Source organism: Oncorhynchus kisutch, linkage group LG6, assembly GCF_002021735.2.
Source record: "Oncorhynchus kisutch isolate 150728-3 linkage group LG6, Okis_V2, whole genome shotgun sequence".
In the NCBI taxonomy this organism is placed as follows: Eukaryota; Metazoa; Chordata; class Actinopteri; order Salmoniformes; family Salmonidae; genus Oncorhynchus; species Oncorhynchus kisutch.
Window position 1 is genome coordinate 44,082,637 of NC_034179.2, and position 15,231 is coordinate 44,097,867.

The 15,231-nt window shown below is 38.0% G+C and overlaps 1 protein-coding gene across 2 annotated transcripts; it reads left to right on the forward strand.

Moving 5' to 3' along the window:
- Positions 1 to 2,863: 2,863 nt before the first annotated feature.
- On the forward strand, positions 2,864 to 15,231 carry lim2.1 (lens intrinsic membrane protein 2.1). Of its 2 annotated transcripts, none has more exons than XM_031825917.1 (5): positions 2,864 to 3,071; positions 4,141 to 4,329; positions 4,874 to 5,023; positions 14,300 to 14,434; positions 14,971 to 15,231. In XM_031825917.1, exons 2-5 carry the CDS (start codon positions 4,155 to 4,157, stop codon positions 15,030 to 15,032), a joined length of 522 nt encoding a protein of 173 aa, XP_031681777.1. In that variant the 5' UTR covers positions 2,864 to 3,071; positions 4,141 to 4,154; the 3' UTR covers positions 15,033 to 15,231. The 2 variants fall into 2 exon arrangements, with proteins under 2 accessions (XP_031681777.1, XP_020339893.1); XM_020484304.2 differs by having other exon boundaries at positions 2,921 to 3,071; positions 4,148 to 4,329.

A 15,231-nucleotide genomic window follows, 5' to 3' on the forward strand; every position in this document is an offset into this window, starting at 1 on the left:
TTATAATTTCTAATTGCTAATGAAACCATTCATGTTATGAACCTCTCTTAAAACATTTTGTTTGATCGTTCCCCAGCTTGCATAAATGTGTGCTTTCCATAACAACATTCATCTGTCAAAAGCTAGATGGATTTGTAGAAGATGGATTTTCTCTTCCAGCACAGAGGTATATTGTCCACTTTGATGGTGCAGGATGATATCAAATACCCTCCTGGCTGCTGAGTTGAAATGAAAGAAAAATAGGCGGGGGTCTATAAAAATGAAGTTGGAAGTAAGTACGCCACTCACATCTATGAGGAGGAGAAATCCTTTTCCCAGGACATTTTGTAGTCGTCAATTGGTCTGTGCAACTTGCTGTAATGCAGGTAATGGAGCTACTCTTCTCCTTTCATCTTCAGGGTGAGTGTGTGCTGAGACGAGGGAAGGCCCAACAGGAGAGGCAGATCAGTCGTAACGGACATGCATGGATATATGAGGGAAAAACAAACCCTTATTCTAAAAAGAGCAATCAACTAGCCTAGCTAGTTTGTGTTTGTTTGTAATCTCTCATGATGGTGAATGATACAGAGGAAATGTGCTTTGATGCTGGGGGCAGTTTGTATCTTTTCGATGCAGAGTTACCGAATGATTGATTCTCTCACTTGGGGAGAGCTTCAGTGGTTGAGGAGAGCGATATAGCAGTCTGATGCTTTTTCTCTTGTTTTTAAGAGTACAATTTAAAGAAATGTGCATTAAAGGCACAGTGCAGTCAAAACTAAGATGTTTCTGTGTTTGATATATATTTCCACACTGAGCTTGGAATAATACTGTGAAAATGTGAAAATTATGATCATGCTCTTTTAGTGTAAGAGCTACTTGAAAAGACCGCCTGAAATGTTAGCCTGTTTTGGTGATGTGGAGTTTTGGCCTTTCATGTTGCCATCATCAAGCAGTAAATTACTTAATTAGTAGATCAATAAGAAAGACAGTTCCAAACCTCTCTGCCAATAACAGCTCGTTATCAGTTTTCTCCTCCCCACGCAGACCACTCCCAGACAGTCTTAGCAAAATTCTTGCTTTAGAAATTGCTCTTTGCTAAGAAAACAATCACAGCAAGGTACTTCATTGATCTTGAGAAAAAACGGTTCCATTACAACTTTAAAGTAAGGCCAATTCAAATCAAACAAAAGTTTTGAATCCTGTTTTTATTACAGCCACAGATATTCATAACATTTGAGTGTGCAAATTAAAACATACATTTTTATTGCCGTGTGTTACATTCTTTCTTTCAGGAAATACCCTTTTGTGTTGAGGGTGCCCCAGGGCCCTCTATAGATGATAAAAGGATGTTGGGTGCCAAATTATTGGTGAATTTCCAGAAAAGGGGGTTAGGGGACCATGGTTCTCATACATATTGGTTCACTTTGGTCATATTCTGCACCATTTTAGTTCAACATATCTTGACATTTTAGTGCTTTGTCTGGTTGACAAACCTATTAGTGGTGAAACTTTGTCGAACATTAATTATTATTGGCACAGTTGATAAAGATTAGCAAAAAAGACTGTATACAATGAACTGCTATATTATAAATAGCTATATTGTATGCTAAAAAAAGGGAAATTATATTATTTTATATTTTATACTAATGCAATTGCTCAGAGAAAGTACTATTATATACATATTTTTGATGGTGGTCAACATGAGTGGCACCTGTGTTTTCAATACTCCAGCACCCTCCCCTTGAGAGGATAAAAGAGCTCTATCTTCATGTCATCTGACCATAGCACTTCCTGGAGTTTTATAAACGGCATTGGCACTTGGATTGAAAATGGTGCTATGGTCAGATGACATGAAAATAGAGCTCCTAGGCCATGCACACCAGTGGTGGGTTTGGACATGAAAAACAAAAGCATATGCAGAAAAGTACCTCATACCTACAGTAAAATATGGTGGTGGATCTTTGATGTTATGGAGCTATTTTGCTTCCACTGGACCTGGGGCCCTTGTTAAGGTCAACGGCATCATGAACTTTACCATGCACCAGGAAATCTTTGCCAAAAACCTGGTTACCTCTGCCAGGAGGCTGACACTTGGCCACAAGTGGATCTTCCAGCAAGGCAATAACCCCAAACACTAATCAAAATGGGTTTGAATTGAAGAGGGCAGTCCATAAGCACAGACGAAGGATATCTAGGATCTGGAAAGATTCTGTATGGAAGAATGGTCTAAGATCCCTCCCAATGTGTTATCCAATCTCGTAAAACATTTTAGGAAAAGGTTCAGCATCGTTACCTCGCAAGGGAAAGGTGCTAGAGTATTGAAAACAGGGATCACAATCATTTTTACCCCCCCCCCCCCCCCTTGATATGTTTGTATTACTTGTTAAACAAAATCTCTATAATTTAAACAAAAAATGCATAGAATATTGCTCAGTATTTGTATTATTTATTTTATACAGTCTTTTTGGCTCATCTTAATCAAGGATGAAAATAATGATGGTCCTGACTGTATATAGAACCAATCATGGTAAACTCTCATATAGAGTATCTCTGGAAATTGTGAGTATGCCTCACAAAATTATATGAGTACCTCTTACAGCTTGCATCTATAAACAAATACCTTTTGAATCAAAAATGGGACAATGAAAGACTAATTGGGAGAATATTTGCTGAATTTTCTGTGACTTTTGTTTGTTTTGGAAATTAAAATAAGCACTACTGGTTGAGGCAGAGTCTCTGATTTAACGCCTGGCCTGCTCTCCACTATAGCTGCTTCAGCCCTCCACTTTCAATAGAAACCATCCAGTCATCAGTATTAACTTCAACCTGCCAGCTTTAGACATTTCTGTTTTTTCAGCAGATTCCCAAACGACAAAACTAGTTCGCGCTGATTGGCTAGCTCTCCGCGGTCCCTTTGTCTGCCCTCTCCGTTTGTTCTATCCCCGGTTTCCCTATTCACCAACTCAAACGTTAACGCTATTAGCCTGCTGGAAATCTGCCTGTCTTGGCATTATAGGGGCCTTGTTGTATTTTGTCAGGCAACCCGACTTCAATACAGAGTCACTTAGTCTTCATAAAAGGGGTCAATAAAGGTAAGCTCGTCAGCGTGTGGTTGAATTTATGCAATAATGACATCTTGGAAATAATTATTTTGTGTGTTTGTGTGTGACAGTCAAGCTCTGATTCTTTCCAGTATAAATGTAGATTTATATTCTAAATATTCAAATGAATGACTACACTACATACATTCATGAGAATATAGATGTACATGTTGATATCACCAACTTGCATTGATAATATCGGGCACATGCTATATTGGAAAAAGAGCAATACCATTATGTGCGTTTGGGAATACTCTGGTTATTGAACCACTGTGAGAAATATTTACCAAATATTTAGCCTGTAGAATCAGTTATAAACCTTTGTAAAATCCCCACCAAATCATGAACAGCCATTTTGTTGGTGTAAATAGGGTATGGATGGAATATTAGGGTAATATGGATTTAATGGGTGACACCAAAAACAACTAGGTTGCCCTCTTCTGGCAAGTGTAATACCGATAGCTGATTGATAGGAGTATCTATGGCAAATTAGTGTCTGTTCTCACAGTAAGAGGAAAAGTGGAGCTGAATTTGAGAGGGATGACAGATTTAATGTTCATGTATTTTACAAATTCTGCTATTAGAACAACAATACATAGAGCCACAAAAAAATATATTTGCAACGTTTAGACATAACCTGCCATGTAAATCTATTGAATTTCAAATACATGTGGAAATTTAAATGAGAACAACTAGGGTTTGGTAGACAATATTGTTTTCAGGTGGAACAAGTAGACAATCCATGTATCAAATATCAAAGTTATCCTGGGCAGATGCCCTGAGTGAAGCTCGATAATATAAAAGGTGCCTGTGAGGGCCCATCCTTTCCCACTGATCTCCCAGAGAACAAAGTGGACCTCAGAGTAGACCCATGCCTGTGACCCCTCGATTCAATCCAGTGGAAATGATGTGTTCATTACAATGCAATTACAGACACTTTGGCCCTTTCTCCCTGAAGTGTGTGTGTATGTTGAGAGGGGGCCGCAGCTGACCCCCGTATGCTAAGTGACCTCATTCTCGTGTGTGTGTGTGTGTGTGTGTGTGTGTGTGTTTCTGTCAGTCTGCAGGTGCAGGATGTACAGCTTCATGGGCGGAGGGCTGTTCTGTGCAGGCGTGGGGAACATCCTCCTGATTGTTTCCACGGCAACCGATTATTGGATTCAGTACCGGCACTCCAACAACTACATGCATCAGGGCCTGTGGCGGTACTGCATGCCGGGGAAATGCTTCACACACAATGAAAGTATTGGTGAGGACTACGGCCAGTGCACACAATTATGTCATAACACTGTGATAGCACCCAACACATGTCATAACTGTTCATAACAAGCTATAACAAATGAGAGGTGCTATTTCAATTTTTTTTGCCATGTCATTGGTACGGCTTGTCACTTAAGAATCCCGATATGTTGTGATTGAAGCTATGTCAATCACACCACATCTGTTTATAAAAAGACAAAGTCCAGGAAGCAAAGTGTAACCCGAAAACCCCCAAAAAGGATTGATTTGAACTTCCATTGACTAAAACTATTCTTATATCATGCTTTGTATCTAAACTGAATTTACGCCTTATTCATCAGTGAACAATTGCATTTGAATTGGTGATTTTGACACAAAAGAGTCATTATCCTAGTCACAGCATAAGCATCAAGGCATGCTTTCCATAATAAGAGTATCATTTGCCAAGCACAATCCAAATGTTTTACCAATATGGGTAGTTTGTCAGGTCAGAACAGGCCAGGGTCAGCCACTCTTGTACTCTGACGACCCCTGTTAACCTTTGACCCCTGCAGCCCACATGGATGCCACCCGAGCACTCATGATCCTCTCCCTCTTGGCGTGTTTCATGGGCATCATCATCGGCATCATGGCCTTCATCCACTACTCGTCCTTCGACAGGTTTGACAAAACCTTTGCTGCAGGCATATTGTTCTTCATCTCATGTAAGTTTGGTTAATTTACTTATTTTCACTTATTTTACACATTTTACTGCTTGATTTTCTTTCCATGTCACTGTTGTAGCTGTATGAGAAGTGATGTAATGTTGTTGTCCTTATTTGATGATCTATGCACTTTATTGGATGATGAACACAACTTTTAGTTGGGTGTATGATATTTATGCCTCTGTAACTTTCTCAATCATAATTTTTCACGATTCATTCAGGATTATCAATAATTATGGTAGCAGCCACATTAATGTAGAAGTGTTCCAAAATATATTATATTGTTATTTACAATAAAAGTGACTCCAAGATGACAATATATTATTTACCATTAATTTCTATTGGCACAAAATAATCTGAAACACAACTAAAACCAACTGCAAATGCATCCAACAAGTTTGTAGTCACAAGTTTGATGTAGTCATTGCGCATTAGGAAAATGGGACCAAATACTAAACTTTTGACTACTTTAATACACATACAGAGTGCTTTCAGAAAGTATTCAAACCTCTTAACTTTTATTGTGTTACAGTCTGAATAAAAAATGGATTCACTTCATTTTATTTATCACCCATCTACACACAATACCCCATAATGACAAAGTGAAAACAGGTTTTTAGAAATTGTTGCAAATGTATTGAAAATTAAATGCACACATCTAATTCACATAAGTATTCACACCTCTGAGCGAACACTTTGTAGAAGCACCTTTGGCAATGTTGCACTTTCCACACCTGGATTGGGCAACATTTGTCATTATTCTTTTCAAAATTCTTCAAGCTCTGTCAAATTGGTTGTTGAACATTGATAGACAACCATTTTCAGGTCTAGCAATATTTTCAAGTACATTTAAGTCAAAACTGTAACTTGGCCACTCAGGAACATTCACTGTCTTCTTGGTAAGAAACTTCAGTGTAGATTTGACCTTGTGTTTGAGGTTATTGTCCTGCTGAAAGGTGAATTCATCTCCCAGTGTCTGGTGGAAAGCAGACTTAACCAGGTTTTCCAGGATTTTGCCTATGCTTAGCTGCATTCCATTCCATCTTTTTTTGTCCTGAAAAACACCTCAGTCCTTAATGATTACAAGTATACTGATAACATGATTCAGCCACTACTATGTTTGCAAATATGGAGAGTGATACTCCGTAATGTGTTGTACGGGATTTTGCCCAAACATAACACTTTGTATTCAGGACCAAAAATTAATTGCGTTGCCACATTTTTTGCAGTATTACTTTAGTGCCTTGTTGCAAACAGGAGGCATGTTTTGAAATATGTTTTATTCTGTACAAGCTTCCTTATTCTCACTCTATCAAATATGTTAGTATAGTGGAGTAGCTACAATGTTGTTGATCCATTCTCCATTTTCTCCTATCACAGCCATTAAACTCTGTAACTGTTTTAAAGTCACCATTGGCCTCATTGTGAAATCCCTGAGCGGTTTCCTTCCTCTCCGGCAATTGAGTTAGGAAGGACGCCTGCATCTTTGTAGTGACTGGGTGTATTGATACACCATCCAAAGTGTAATTAATAACTTAACCATGCTCAATGGGATATTCAATTTATTAAAAAATTGTACCTATCGACCATTCTTTTTTTAGGTGCCCTGGTCTTTGTGGTTGAATCTGTGTTTGAAATTCACTGCCCGACTGAGGGACCTTACAGATAATTGTATGTGTGGGGTACAGAGATGAGGTAGTGATACACTATTGTTGCACACAGAGTCCATGCAACTTATGTGACTTGTTAAAACTTCTTATGGACGCTTGCGTCCCACTTTGGCAAAAGCCAGGGAAAATGCAGCACTGCAAATTTTTAAAATTATTATATAAAAATCTAACTTTCATTAAATCACACATATAAGATACTCAATTAAAGCTACACTCGTTGTGAATCCAGACGACATGTCAGATTTTTAAAAGGCTTTTCGGCGAAAGCATAAGAAGCTATTATCTGATGATAGCACAACAGTAAACAAAGAGGGTAGCATATTTCAACCCTGCAGGCGCTACACAAAACGCAGAAATAAAATATAAAACATGCCTTACCTTTGACGAGCTTCTTTTGTTGGCACTCCAATATGTCCCATAAACATCACAATTGGTCCTTTTGTTCGATTAATTCCGTCCATATATATCCAAAATGTCAATTTATTTGGCGCGTTTGATCCAGAAAAAAACTGCTTCCAAAATGCGCAACGTCACTACAAAATATTTCAAAAGTTGCCTATAAACTTTACAAAAATATTTCAAACAACTCTTGTAATGCAACTTTAGGTATTTTTAAACGTTAATAATCGATCAAATTGAAGACGGGTCTATCTGTGTTCAATACAGGAACACAACAAACCAAGCTACTTTTCAAGTCTTGCGCAACTCTCAACAGTGTTACGCAGTTCCTAGATGGCCGTACTTCTTCATTGCACAAAGGAATAACCTCATCCAAATTCCAAAGACTGGTGACATCCAGTGGAAGCGGTAGGAACTGAACACAAGGTCCTAAGAAATATTGTTTTCCAATGAGAACTCACTGAACAGACAGAGACCTAAAAAAGAAAATCTGAATGGTTAATCCTCTGGGTTTTGCCTGCTACATAAGTTCTGTTATACTCACAGACATGATTCAAACTGTTTTACAAACTTCAGAGTGTTTTCTATCCAAATCTACTAATAATATGCATATCTTATATTCTTGGCATGAGTAGCAGGAAGTTGAAATTGGGCACGCTATTTATCCAAAAGTGAAAATGCTGCCCCCATACCTTAAGCAAATTTTGGTAACACTTTATTTCGCTCCTAGCGTCACAACACGGTATGCCACGGTTATAACCATGTCATAATATGTCATAACAACTGACAAAACTTAACATATCCTGTCACAATATTGTAATAACACTGTCATGACACATATATTTAGACCTGTTGTGACATATATTGCATTATTTTATGGCTGGTTATGACACCTACATAAGATTGTCAAAACCCACAAAACCTACCACACAAGGCAAACCTTTCCATTACACCATAGCCTACTTGTAAACAGTATGATTGTTATATAACATTTTCTGAAATGTACCATGTTACATTATCATTGTAATTGCGCATACAGTGATGTTAGACATGCACCTATCCCAATGCTCTGTTTCTGATGACTGGGATGAATGCAGGAGCAGATTTCAGGAGCAGGAAAAGACACCCTCTTTGTGACTGATGCCTGACATAAGGGCATGTATATGATAGACCTATCTGGCTTATAGGATTATGATGGTCATAATGCTTCGTGACAGAGCTACAAAGTATATTTTCTTAGTCCAAGTAAAATGACACAAGATGGTCATAATCAGGGTTGGGTAGGTTACTTTCTAAATGTAATTGATTACAGTTACTAGTTACCTGTCCAAAATTGTAATGAGTAATGTAACTTTGGGATTACCCAAACTCAGTAACGTAATCTGATTACATTCAGTTACAGATTACTTTCCCCTAAAGAGCCATTAGAAGAAGACAAAAATGTATGTTACCAATTGAACGACATCTATTTGCAGGATAAATCAATGTTGAAGTTTACATAGCTGGCCATATATGGATGTTCAATTTTACTTTATGGTTTGGTTATGTAGGCTTCTTCTAACTCATCTCTTTTTACTACATATAATAGTGAAATGATATATTTACATTCAAAACCAAAGTCTATCAGAATTTCAGTCATTCTGATAAACAACCCCTTGATCTTCAAGAATAGGACTTGGAAATATGGAAGTATAGATTAACAAAATTGTTTTACCTGAGCATAACCCCAAAACTAAGGACTTATTAGCCAGCCCTACTCTGTTGTTTATGGGCTCATTGATTTGAAAAATAAATGCTGCGCTCATGGAATGGCCTGCTTTGAGCACTACTGAAACGTGTTATTTACATGTGAAAAATGAATGCCATATGCTGCATTTGCTATAGGCCCATTGTTTACCTTTATGTTGGTGACACTTTGATATCTTGATAATATGCAGCTGTTTAAAGGGTAAATCCACAGATGAAACAATGGCAAAATGGCTGCCGCTGACTCTGTTCAGATTAATCGACCTTCCATGATGTCAAAATTATTGTTTTAACCATGTTATGACTATACCATGTTTGTTTACATTTACAATGTTTACAAACATTGGAGAAAAACAAGCTTATATTTTGGGTTGTCATGGAATGTGACAGTTGAACTAAGCTAATGAGGCATTTATAAGTTATATTCTTCAAGAATCAATGGATATACACCACCGTTCAAAAGGGGTCACTTAGAAATGTCCTTGTTTTTGAAAGAAAAGCACATTTTTTGTCCATTAAAATTACATCAAATTGATCAGAAATACAGTGTAGACATTGTGAATGACTATTGTAGCTGGAAACAACTGATTTGCTTATGGAATATCTACATAGGTGTACAGAGGCCCATTATTCCAATGGCAACCATTATTCCAATGGCACGTTGTGTTAGCTAATCCAAATGTATCATTTTAAAAGGCGAATTGATCATTAGAAAACCCTTTTGCAATTATGTTAGCAAAGCTGAAAACTGTTGTTCTAATTAACAAAGCAATTAAACCGGCCTTCTTTAGACTAGTTGAATATCTGGAGCATTTGTGGGTTCGATTACAGGCTCAAAATGACCAGAAACAAAGAACCTTCTTCGGAAACTCGTCAAGTCTATTGTTTTGAGAAATTAAGGCTATTCCATGCAAGAAATTGCCAAGAAATTGAAAATCTCGTACAACGCTGTGTACTACTCCCTTCACAGAACAGCGCAAGCTGTCTCTAACCAGAATAGAAAGAGGAGTGGGAGGCCCCGGTGCACAACTAAGCAAGAGGAAAAGTACATTGGAGTGTCTAGTTTGAGAAACAGACGCCTTACAAGTCCTCAACTGTCAGCTTAATTAAATAGTACCCGTAAAACACCAGTCTCAACGTCAACAGTAAAGAGGCGACTTCTGGATGCTGGCCTTCTAGGCAGAGTTCCTCTGTCCAGTGTCTGTGTTCTTTTGACAATATTAATCTTTTATTTTTATTGGCCAGTCTGAGATATGGATTTTTCTTTGCAACTCTGCCAAGAAAGCCATCATCCGGGAGTCGCCTCTTCACTGTTGACATTGAGACTGGTGTACACAGCATTGTACGGGATCTTCAGTTTCTTGGCAATTTCTCGCATGGAATAGCCTTCATTTCTCAGAACAAGAATAGACTGATGAGTTTCAGAAGAAAGTTATTTGTTTCTGGCCATGTTGAGCCTCTAATCAAACCAGTGAATTCTGATGCTCCAGATACTCAACTAGTCTAAAGAAGATCAGTTTTATTGCTTCGTTAATCAGCACAACAGTTTTCAGCTGTGCTAACATAATTGCAAAATGGTTTTCCAATGATCAATTAGCCTTTTAAAATGATAAACTTGGATTAGCTAACACAACATGCCATTGGAACACAGGAGTGATGGTTGCTGATAATGGGCCTCTATACACCTATGTAGATATTCCATTAAAAATCAGCCATTTCCAGCTACAATAGTCATTTACAACATTAACAATGTGCTCTTTTCTTTCAAAAACAAGGACATTTCTAAGTGGCCCCAAACTTTGAACTGTAGTGTACAGTATATATAATTTAGTCCAAAAATGGATGTAGCAACTACAGATTGCCCCTTTCAGTCTATCAAAACTGTGTGAGATTGAGCATGTGTCCATTAGGCCTATGGATTTTTTTATCAACATGAATTAGATTAAGCAACAAAAGCCTCACTTTTATTCCATAGGCTGGGATTCGCACTATGCAGCTGTTGAAAGAGTGCATTTTTCACTAGCTGTCCACTGGTTTCAAAAACAATGATTGTTAGGCAGTTTAAACTTCTTGTATTATTGGGTTCAAATGCAAATTTAGATTTGTGAACAGCCATCCACAACAATCACAAGCCGTAAGGCACAAATAGCTAAATGAGGGAGCAGCAGTGTGATTCACATCAATGCGCTGTGTAGATATCAATAACAAGTGATATCCGTATCACCATAGACTTAACCATTGCTGTCATCCTTACCTTCAAATGTTTATTCAAGTTGGATAATCTTTGGATGCCGACAGCAGTCGCACCATTGGAAGGCATAGCTTGGACTTTAGCCTACAAAAGCCTATTGGTCTCTGACTTATGGTCAGACTCGCTCACATTGAACAAATTTAAATGTGCACATTTTTTAAATGCTGATTTGTATCACATTGAGAAAACAGAAAAGTGTCAAAAGATTTTTTTTATGCAAACACCCTTTTGGGATTCAAAAGTAATCCTCAAAGTAATGAACTCGTTTTTCAAAAGTATCTAATCTGATTACAATATTTTGCGGGTAAAGTAACAGATTACAGTTAGAGTTTACATATCTGTTACTTCCCAACCCTGGTCATAATGCTTCATGACAGTGTCATAAAGTGTATTTTCTTAGTCCAAGTAAAGTGACACAGGATGGTCATAATGCTTTATGGTGACAGTGTCATACAATTTCTAAAAAATAGGATGACAAAAAAACAACAGCAACACCCAGGTGGCGACACGCATCTCTGTGTGCCTGGTAGACATCTCAGCTTGGATGTCAGCTCACCACATTAAGCTCAACCTCGACAAAACGGAGCTGCTCTCCCTCCTGGGGAAGGCTTGCTCGCTCCAAGATCTCTCCATCACAGTTGATAACTCCACAGTGTCCACCTCAGAGTGCAAAGAACCTTGGTGTGACCCTGGACAACACCCTGTCATTCTCTGCAAACATCAAAGCAGTGTCTCGCTTCTGCGGGTTCATGCTCTACAACATCCATAGAGTACGACCTTTCCTCAGACAGGAAGCGGCGCCGGTCCTAATCCAAGCACTTGTCATCTCCCATCTATACTACTGCAACTCTCTGTTAGCTGGGCTCCCCGCTTGTGCCATCAAACCCCTGCAACTTATCCAGAATGCCTCAGTCCGCCTGGAGTTCAACCTGCTTAAGTTCTCCCATGTCACCTGCTCCTCCACTGGCTTCCATCATCTTCAAGACCCTGGTTCTTGCCTACGGAGCAGCAAAGGGAACTGCCCCACCTTACCTTAAGGCTATGCTCAAACCCTACATCCCAACCCGAGCACGTTTTGCCACCTCTGGTCTCTTTGCCCTCCCACCCCTACGGGAGGGCAACTCAAGTTCAGCCCAGTCAAAGCTCTTCTGTGTCCTGGCACCCCAATGGTGGAACAACCTTCCCCTTAAAGTCAGGACAGCTGAGTCCCTGCCCATCTTCCAAAACTTCTGGAACCCTACCTCTTAAATAACGCTCACAGCACCCCCGTTAGATACACATTTCATAAAAAGTAACCTTCTTAAATACATATCATTAGCGTGGTTCATAGGTACTCATGTAAATACACTTAATACAAGCCATCTTTTGTCAAAAAAATAAAACCATTTAAGAGCTAAAATGTTTTAACGAAAACGCATTTAACCCGAGATGTCATCTTGTCTCATTGACTTAAATACAAAGTTAGCTAGCTCATATGAAGTGGAAAATCTCACTCCATTTTCACTGTCAAAACACTTAAATTATCCATCAAAATGACAAGAAAACTCATCATTTTGTAATAAACATGTTATCGCTATAAATGTTTATAAATGTTATAAACCAGAAGACAAGATGAATGAGACATGAACAATTAAAAATGTTCCACTGGGCTTCTCATCCTGTTTCTCTTCTTCCAATGAATGAGGTGCGTGCCTGCTGCTAACAGTTTGAATGTCTCCCCCTAGTGGTAGCACTAATTATACATGTATATTAAAGCAACACGGAGGACTACAATAAAATTGTTGTGAACAAACTAACTTTGATTCCAAAATATGAACCTTTATAGAATCTATCACAGAAATGTGTTGTTGCTGTAAGGCTAATAATATAAGCCAGACAGGCCTATCACTTCCATGACCATATGTCAGTCATAAGTCCCAAAGAGGGTGTTTTGTCCTGCATTCACCCCAGTCATCAACGACAGAGCATTGGGCTAGGCAAATGTTGGACATCAATGTGTGTACAATTACAATGGTAAAAAATGGCACATTTTAGGAAATGTTATATAACATATTTTTTTACAAGTAGATTGGAATGGTTTGCCTTTTGTGGTAGGTTTTCTCATAACCAGCCATAAAATATTGCAATATTTGTCACAAAAAGTCTGTGTCATGACAGTGTTATGACAATGTTATGACAGGTTATATCAGCTGTTATGACATATTATGACATGGTTGTGACCATGTCATGGTGTGTTATGATGCTAGGTGTCAAATAAAGTGTTCCCCAAATGTTTACTCCTGAATTTATTTAGGCTTGCCATAACAAATGGGTTGAATACTTATTGACTCAAGCCATTTCAGCTTAACATCTTTTATTAATTTGTAGATTTTTTTTTAACACAGTTCCACTTTGACATTATGGGGTATTGTGTGTAGGCAAGTGAAAAAATAAAACTAAATTTAATATATTTTAAATTCTTGACAAACTTGACAAAATGTGGGAAATGTCAAGGGGTTTGAATACTTTCTAGAGGCACTGTAAGTACATTTGTCAAAATAGTTTTGGTTCCATTAAATGGAAGGACTATGTACAAAAAGTGCTGTAATTTTCTAAACGGTTCACATTTTATGGATGAACATACCCTCAAATTAAAGCTGACAGTATGTATCATTTCAAATCAAGTATAGAAGTACAAAACAATTTTAAAATGTGTCACTGCCCATGCTAACTTGCTAACTTTAAGTGTTACTACTTTATCAAAAACTCTAATAAAGTGAATGATTTATATTTAGGCTCCCCCATGGTATATATATATATATATATATACAAATGTTTATAGATTTAACTCCATTAGATTGAATATAACTTTTTCTAAATAACAAATATAAGATCAATGTACCTCAACATCGTTTTGTTGGAGTGACTTCCCAAGTTGAAATGAGACAGATGAAATGTTTAGTTGAGCAAAAGTAGAGGCAGCTGGGGGGGGGGGATATGAGGTGACATGAAGTGGTTTCTGTGAGAATTACATGCAGGTTAGTTTAACACAGGGTCTCCCCCAATGCAAACTGTTCACTAAATGATTGTGCATAATAATTTCCATGTTAAAACATAACGCATGAAACTCTTTTAAGAATCAAAGAATGCAAAAACATGGATGCCTGTGGATGCCATCATTAAATGATTTAATGTTACATTAAGTAGTTTGATCTTCCCTTTTCTCTCCAGGCTTTTTCGTGTTGCTAGCAATGGCAGTATACACTGGTGTGACGATTAATTACTATGGTAAACGCTATGGCAACTGGAGGTTCTCCTGGTCCTACATCATCGGCTGGGTGTCAGTGGTGCTAACCTTCTTTTCAGGTAAAACCAAGACATCACTGGCCACACTCCCCACATAACATTCAGTTGTGAACAAATGTTTTATTAAAGAAAATGTATTATTAGTCAATGGTCAATCCAGGGCCCATATTCACAAAGTGTCTCAGAGCAAATGACTGCTGATCTTGGATCAGGTTTGCCTTTTAATCATAATGAATAAAGGGGGGGGGGGGGGGGGGGGCGATCCTAAATCAGCATTCCTACTCTGAGACGCTTTGTGAATACGGACCCAAGAGTATTATAAAGGACTAATATATTTTTGTTATATTTATTTAACCTTTATTCAGCCAGGTAATTCATTGAGAACAAATGTGTGCTACATCGATTCCAGACTGAATATGTACAGCTCCTATTTACTTCAACATGCTTCAATCTCCTTACAGACTATCTGCTTTTTTGGAATATAGAATCTTTAATGGCAGCTGAATTGTGTTTTATATCATTTTGGTCTAAGTCCTTCAATGTATGTGTGTGTGCGCAAAAGTACAGCATGATGTCTTTGTCTTTTTTTTATAAAGGTATATTCTATATGTGTGCCTATCGGATGCACGAATGCCCCAGAAACTCAAACTCTCACTAGAAGACTTCAGAAATGATCATCAATATCTTATTATTTTGAGAGCCACTGACTTGTGGCTGTTCCCCGTATTTGAGAGTCAAGATGGATCAACCCACGAATTACTTTTGGAACATGGATTATAGAATTTAAATGATATGAATAAAGGACGTTGGGGGTAAACGTGTCACCTTTTCAATGATTAAATGCTTGTTCTTTTATA